The sequence below is a fragment of the Triticum dicoccoides genome, chromosome 5B (assembly GCF_002162155.2).
Source record: "Triticum dicoccoides isolate Atlit2015 ecotype Zavitan chromosome 5B, WEW_v2.0, whole genome shotgun sequence".
NCBI lineage: Eukaryota > Viridiplantae > Streptophyta > Magnoliopsida > Poales > Poaceae > Triticum > Triticum dicoccoides.
Window position 1 is genome coordinate 654,097,769 of NC_041389.1, and position 8,138 is coordinate 654,105,906.

At 43.4% G+C, this 8,138-nt stretch overlaps 1 protein-coding gene across 2 annotated transcripts; it reads right to left on the minus strand.

Moving 5' to 3' along the window:
* Nucleotides 1-1,531: 1,531 nt before the first annotated feature.
* Nucleotides 1,532-6,985, minus strand: LOC119312369 (putative F-box protein At1g50870). Of its 2 annotated transcripts, XM_037588097.1 has the most exons (3): nucleotides 3,770-3,932; nucleotides 3,409-3,684; nucleotides 1,532-2,921 (listed from the first exon to the last, which is right to left on the minus strand). In XM_037588097.1, exon 3 carries the CDS (start codon nucleotides 2,895-2,897, stop codon nucleotides 1,755-1,757), a length of 1,143 nt encoding a protein of 380 aa, XP_037443994.1. In that variant the 5' UTR covers nucleotides 2,898-2,921; nucleotides 3,409-3,684; nucleotides 3,770-3,932; the 3' UTR covers nucleotides 1,532-1,754. The 2 variants fall into 2 exon arrangements, with proteins under 2 accessions (XP_037443994.1, XP_037443995.1); XM_037588098.1 differs by lacking the exons at nucleotides 3,409-3,684; nucleotides 3,770-3,932 and adding an exon at nucleotides 6,970-6,985.
* Between the last annotated feature and the right edge of the window lie 1,153 nt (nucleotides 6,986-8,138).

Below are 8,138 nucleotides of genomic sequence, written 5' to 3' on the forward strand. Positions count from 1 at the left end.
TGCTTCCAAATTTCTTCTCTGTTTCAAATTTTGTTGTCAAGATTAAAAAAATGTTCGTGCTCTAAAAATGTTCATGTTCAAATTTTGTTCCCAAATTTCCGCGCTGACAAATTTGTTCTCCGTTTCAAAATTTGTTCTCAAGATTAAAAAAATGTTCGTGCTTTAAAAAAATGTTCATGTTCAAATTTTGTTCTTGATTTCAAAATTTTGTTCTCTAAATTCAACAAATGTTCGGCATTTTAAAAAGTGTTCAGTTTATCAAAAATTTGTTCAAGCCTTTTAGTTTTTCTTCTAAAATTTGGAAAGTGTTCTCTTTTTAAGAAACACCTTTTCAAAATAATTTTCGTGTTAGGAATTTGAGAAAATGTTCGGGTGTCCATTATATTTAGCTCCGCACGGCGTAGCAAACCAAGAAAGCTTGTCTATCGCGATGGCTATGCTCATGCATACATAGATGGAGGTCTCTAGTTTGATCCCTCTCTTGAGCAGAGGTTTTTGGGATTTTTACAATGCGTTGCGCGAATGGGCCGGCCCAGCTGGAGACGCGCCTGTGCGTCCGCTCGACAATTTGCCGCAGCGAGCGGCGCATAGGAGCTCTCGATCGGCCCCGTGTGCGTAGTGAGTGATGTGGTGGCAACCGTGTAGAAATGGGCCGTTGTAGGGCCAGGACGTCTCGGTCTACCCTGCTTCATTTTTCTTTCGAATTAACCCATGATCCAAAATCCAGTTTAACTGAAAAAAATAGTGCGCTTGAAATAACTGAAAAAAAAGTTAAAGATAAACAAAACATGATAATCAAACCATCTCTCGTGGTATAGAAGGGTGGTTCTCCTCAGGTTGTCACAGAGGTAACCAAGGCAAGCCAATTCATTTCTCCAGTTGGTGTGGTTTTCTTCGCGTCAGGTTACAGTGTATGACAGTATGAGTACTTTTAGATGGTTATTAAGGAGAAGCCTGCCTTCAGCACCGGAGGCACGAACTATGCGATAACGGCGAATCCGAATGAGGATCTCCGACTAAACCTTGTCTTTTTTGCGATTTGGTACATCCCGGGCATCACCCATGCCGTCAATGCGGTTACGGGTCTCTTCTCCTAAGTATATTAGATCATGTATTACAGAAGAAAAAAATAGACCACGGAGATTCAGAACAGCCAAAGCCAACTGTTACAGAAGTTAGAACAGTTGGTGCTCCTATGTTTAATAAATAGACAAATATTTAGAAGAATTTCTATAGTGGGGGAAAGGGTGAAGAGAACCTATGATGAGTCTACTCTACCACATCTTCCCCCTCTACCGAAAATAGCCAAAGGAAGGAAAGCCATAAAGAAGCTAACGAGAAGAAAGCCAGCTATTCCTCTGTACATGGTCAGCTGCAGTGAGCAGCATTGAAACAGTCACAACTTCAGTAGTGGAGTAGTTCCTACTGAAATGCCCTCTGAATGTATATGCAATGAGCAAATTAGTTCAGCACATGTGCGCACGATATTCATTCAATTCACTCCACATGTTCATAAAATCTACACCACTAGTACTTACTCTGTAGATTTCCAAATTAAGCGAGCATAAGTTCGATACTAGTTGATCGGCCGATAAGGCAAGTACTACATACCATTCACACGAATGGCACACATAGCCAACAATCTAGTACATCACATAACAGCAGTTTGGTGCACCTAATGCACAAAAGATGCTTACTAACTACAGAGCTGATAGCCTAATAGGTACAGCATAACATAATTCATCCTCACACCTTTAACGGGCCAAAGCTGGAACCTTGCCATAGTACGGCACATAGAATAGACTGAGATATAGTTTAGTGAATCTTCTTGGAATCTTTTGAAACCGTGAGCCTTTTCCAGTGCTGATGCTAACCGAGATGATCTTATCAGCAATTTCGTCATCAAGGATAACCAGCTCCCTCTCCAGGTTAACAGTCCTGATGTCATAATCGAAATGCCAATATCCATCACTGTGAGTGCGGAGTAACATGTCCCTCCCAAATACATCGACCATACTCAGACGATGCTTCACTACCCACCTGTCGGGGCCTTCCAAACTCCAAATCCGTATCGCACAGCCATCTAATTCTTGTTTCGCATAGCACAAGACGCCTGAGGACTGGCTAAGACGGCCGTTATAACAGCAAAATATGTCCGTCCTATCTGGATATCCTGGCAGCTGAATGAACCTATGGTTGAGCCCTTGTGTACATCTGTCAGGTGCGTCTAGCGCCAGGATTTTATTCAAGATGAAGTGCTTCAGATACAACACCCCATTTACAAAGAGAGAATCACCTTCAAATGGATCTCTAGTTTTCCAAAGACAGCTAGACCATGTGGAATCCTTAGAGAAAAATACCTTAACTTCAGTGTTGATACAGCTCATGACCTCGATAGACTGGAATTTGAAGACATAGAAGTGTTCAGACCATAATGGATCGAAACACAACTCAAATGCAATATTGGAGCGGGCCGGGCCAGGTTCAGTATCTGGAAGTGCCATCCACTCTTGAGTTGCTGGATTGCACACAATAGCATTGGAAATTTCTTCACTTCTAATTTTCTGATAACAAAGAAGTAGGCCATTGCAGCAACCCCGAAGCTGTATTGGGTACTTATAACATGGCACAAAGCTAAGTGTTGTGTCAATTTCCTTGTCACCTGAGGGCAGTCTGGCGAGATGGATGGCACTGCCAAGAGGGGAGGCAACTCTGCCACGCTCAAATTTCTGGTACAAGAGGCCAGCGGGAGTTCTTGGGAGCTTTTGCCGATAGTATGGATGAGATGAGAGGGCAAGCCAAGACTTGCAGACACATTTGATGCGGCACAAGGACTTTAGCGGCAGTCGAGACAGGATGTCTACTACCAGCTCATCAGGTAGTACACATGTGGACATCCCCAATCTAGGATCTGAACTTATCTGCATCAAAAGAAAAGAAAAAATTAGATAATGTAAAACTGGGAAACAATAAAGTACGTGTGTAAACATCGTCTGAACCCAAAAATTAAAATCCAGCAAAGTTTCACCCTCCAAAAAACAATGAATGCACATTTTTCTGTTGGTCCCAATTGATGCTTGAATTAGTAAACGAGTGGCTGTTGAAACGTATGTGATCATGTTCATCTTATGACAATGACACCATTGTGTATATGAAAGAACATATTTGGTATGGACTTATGACCTGTACTGAGTGGGTCACAGGGATTCAATGTGAAAGAACAGATTTGGTATGGGCTTATGGCCTATGCTACGTGGGTCACAGGGATTCACCGTTTGGTTGACACAGGGATACTGCTATATAGTAGTTATGTGCAAGATAAAATAAAATGACCAAGTTTTTCCAATGCTTACATCGCCATCCATCCTTGGAAAAAATGTGATCTGATAAAAAGGGAAGAGAAAGTACCTTCAGGATCTATAATCCTAAGGACCTATCAGACACCGTGAGAAGCTGAGACAGGTGCTAACTTGAGAGATAAGCCAGGGCAAGTCAAGAATATCATGTATCCATCCTTAGTGCGACCGACCAACAGAAACGAACTCATCAGACATCAGATCATGTATATGCTCCTAACCACGACTTCCTTTGGCATCACGAAGACGACAGGATGAGGGAAATCCGTCAATTTACAGGATGGCACACCAACTGGCGAAACGGATGGCATTGAGATCTAGGTTGCATCTGCGATGAGCTCAGATTAGAAACAACATATGAGGACAAACATGCGGCATAGACACCGAGGAGAGGAAGAGGAACGGGAGCTCACCGCATAATGCTTACTTCGGGTCGTCGGCGAGTACGGTCGGCCAGGCGGCAAGCGAAAACGAGGCTGCGGAGGTGAGGCAGCAACGCAGGATTTGGAGGTGGGCGCAACGTAGTGCCTAGAGAGAAGGGGGATAGGAGAGGATGTGTTGAATCTGAATCAAGGAAAGAAGTAAAGCGAGTGCTCGAGGCCCCTCTAGAGATAAAGGGATAAGGGAAAGCACGCGGGACCACATTGACACATGTTTTGCATCATTGCATGTGAGGTGGCTGACGCCAGCGCTTTTGTCACCCCACCGAACAAAATTATTTTCATTTAGAAAAATAATATTAATCTCACTTGAAAACAACGTTGGGAGTCGCTAGGGTGATATTTTCTCCGTCGGCTATCTCTCCAGCCATCCATTGTACTTAAAATGGTAATTTTTGGATCCCTGTCGTTGTAACATTAAACACCCAAATATGAAATAGTTAGAATATTCCCCCCCATGAACCCAAAATTTATTCATAGAATTGCAACATTTAAAACATGCCCACAAAAAATATAGGACATAAAAAAGGGTCAAAATAGCATGAACACGGGCAACATGAAAAATCAATGTAAGAATATACAAGCACAACATATACAATAACGAAGAAAACATTTGTAACATAATTGCAATCCCTTTGTGACAGAAATTTGGAGTCATTTACAAAATCTCGTTCATGTGTATGCAGTAAACAACCTATGCACAAAAAAAATCCGCTTAACGCATGTCCGACCAACTGAAAGGATCAAAGTCTCAAAGATATCAAGAGGGGTATTGAATAGGCAACTAATTTTTTTACAAAATCATTGATTTTAGGAAGTGTGGAATTGGACCACACAAAGACTACAATATTCGCTCGAAGTTTAAGTCCTTGGGGTTCTAATCTCCGTTGGAGATACGTGGGACACCAAGGCACCAACAACCACAGAAACATAGTGTTACTCTCCTTGAGCTTTGGCCACGAATCCAAGCTCAACCACTAAGAGCAGAGCTTGAAGTAATTTTCGGCCTTCACAAACTATCCTTGGAATAATCCACAGCATGGAAGATCTCAGGAGACTCCAACCTTCTAAGAGTCCCCAGAAATGCCACAGAAGTTGAACAGTTGACGCTCCTATGTTTAAACAGACATTTAGAAGAATTCTATAGTGAGGGAAAGGGTGAAGAGAAAAGGAACGGAAAGCCAGCCTGATTCACCTACATTCTGGACAAGTCAAAGATGGACTGCAGAGGATACACAGACCTAAACAAGGCATTTTGTACATGGTCAGCTGCAGCCAGCAGCATTGAAACAGTCACAACTTCAGTAGTAGTTCCTACTGAAATGATAAGTTTTGTGCAGCTTCAGTAGTAATTCCTTCAGTGAACAGCATAAGTTAGATAATAGTTGACAGGCCGAAAAGACAAGTACTACATACACTACATACAGTTCACACGAACGACACACAACCAACAATCTAGTTCGTAGGAATAGGATTTTATTTTGATGGAAGGCCCATAGGAATAGGAATTCGGTTGCCTAAAACAGAGAGAGCGAGAAAGATGGGCTCGATCGGATATGTTCGTGACATCCCCTACCATCCAGCTTCTGCGTCCACTATGCCCACGACTCAGCTCCACATCATGCTTGATCCAATAATAATCACGTAAGGCTGGCACACAAAAGTTTGTGGGCTCATGCACCTCCTACCTTATTTGCATGGGGCTAAGAAAACGGTAAGGAAAAAACAATAAAGAGGTGCACAAGGTCTCGCACCGGACGTGTCGTGGCTTCTGCCTCCCGGAGGACCTGGCGCGTGCACGTTGCTGCTGCCACTGGTGTGCCGTTCGTGGCCGTGACAGCTCGTTCCTGTGCCTCCCGGTCGCCGTGCAGGAGCTCATGACAACCTCCTCCACGTCCCGCCGCCATGGTCACCACATCGCCACTTGTCGGCCGGTCCTCTCGGTCCAGCCCATGCTTTTTGCTGGTCCGGTCCCTGAAAACAGGACCGCTAGGTTGGTCCGTCCGGTCCGATCCAGCCCGCTAGCGGCCAGTCCAAACGGTGGCTCGGTCAGGGACCGGACCGGACCGACCATGTCCACCCTATAAGGGCTCAAGATTATCTCAAATTTGCAGACATAGAAGTGCTGAGACTATAATGATCAAAACACAACCTGAGAACAGCAAATATCTGGAAGTACAATCCACTCTTTAGTTGCTGGATTGCACACGATAGCGTCATAAATTTCATTATAGTGCGTATCACAATGATAACAAAGAAGTAGGCCATTGTTGTAGTCCTTAAGCTTGAGATCAACATAGCACAAAATCAATATCCCTATCACTTGAGGGAAGTCCCGCCAGAAGGATGGGAGTGCCATGCTCACCTTTTTGGTAGAGGAGACGGACAGGAGTTCTTGGGAGCTTCTGGCGGTAGTGCGGATCAGATGAGAAGGCAAGCCAAGATTTGGAGACACATCTGAAATGGCGAAAGGACTTCAGCGGCAGCCGAGACAGGATCTCCCACCAGGTCATCAGGTAGTACAATTGTGGTGATCCCCTAACAAGGTTATCTCCTATGAGTTTTTGTTGTTGTTGAAAACACTCCTATGAGCTTATTTAGCAGATGAACTTATATCTTCATCAAAAGAGAAGAAAGTAAATGATATAAAACTGAGGAACTTAGTGTTTATCCAGAACTACAAGAAGTAATGATGCCCATAATTTAACGATTAACCGAAATGAGCAAATTACTGGATTGTAGCTGAGACCAGCACTTGATAACTGGTAAACATTGACTCCATGCCCAAAATATGGATGTAGGATTGTGGATGCCATTTGAACTGAAATACTATACAACTTTCACACTAAAAACCATGACTAAATTTTTTGTTGTTGGTCCCCTTCTAACGATAGCTTTTGCAGTTTACACCAGAATTTGTAAATGTGGATTGAGGAAAGTTTTGAAGCATATTTTCGTACGGGCTTATGGCGTTCGCTGAGTGTGTGAGCGTGGGTCACGGGGATTCATAGTTATGTGCAATTGTGCAAACAATAAAATTACTAAGTTTTTTCCAATGATTGCTTTGCCATCCATTACATAACAAGCCAACAACAATGAAATCATAATGCAGTGCGTTGCTTAATGCGCTGTGAAACAGAAAGTTATCTGATAAAAAAGTGAACATAATGAACCTTCAGGATCTATAATCTTAGGGACCAACAAAAAAATAGTAATGGTGCAAGGGCAAATATAAGCAACTCGTGAGATAAGCAAGACATCAGATCAGGTGTATGTTCCAAACCTCGATTTGCTTTCGTGGCACGAAATCGACAGGATGAGGGGAAATGAGAAAGCTCCATGTATTGAAAGCTCCATGTTACTCTAGATGTTCATAACATCAACAAGATATAGCAATATGCATATGCTCTGCAACTTTCCTACACTACGCTAGCAATACATAACACATAACGAAGCCAACAATCCATGGAGCTTTCTCATTTCCCATGGAGTTATTAAGACCAGAGAAGTGCCAAATAGATGAACATAACAGATACCGAAGCCAACAATCCGGAACATACATAACAGCTGTTTGGTACAGCTAGTGCACAAAAGATATCAGGGTGAGGGGAAATGCGGACTCACCTGCTTGGGGGAGGGGAATCCAGGGTGGCGGAACAGCCGTCGTGAGAGTCAGATTGCATCTGCACGACCTCAGATCAGAAACGACACATGACATGAGGATAACATTCAGCATAAAGCATCGACGAGAGGAAAAGGCACGAGAGCTCACCGCGTAAGCCGGCAAGCTGGACGTTGCCGGAAGCAACGGTAGTGCCGGAGAAGGGTCTCGCCGCCGCTCTCCGGAGAATGGGGATTCACCGCTACTTGGGAGAGACTCGTAGTGGGAAAAGCAACGACAGTATTTGGGCTGAGGCTCTTACTGGGCTGGGCCAAGTCCCTCATATTCGATTATTTTTTTCTACACATTCGGCGACTGAACTAGAGACCTCCGAGAGCAACTAATTAACGAGCGCTCCTTTGGAAGCCTCGTAACGCGGAATACTCAGGTCATACTTGACGAGCCTAGCATATACAGATATGGCCTTGGGACACGGAGACCGAAAGGTCGAACGTGAATCATATAGTAGATATGATCAACATAGTGATGTTCACCATTGAAACTACTCCATCTCCCGTGATGATCGGACATGGTTTAGTTGATTTGGATCACGTGATCACTTAGATGACTAGAGAGATGTCTGTCTAAGTGGGAGTTCTTAAGTAATATGATTAATTGAACTTAAATTTATCATGAACTTAGTACCTGATAGTATTTTGCTTGTCTATGTTTGTTTGTAGA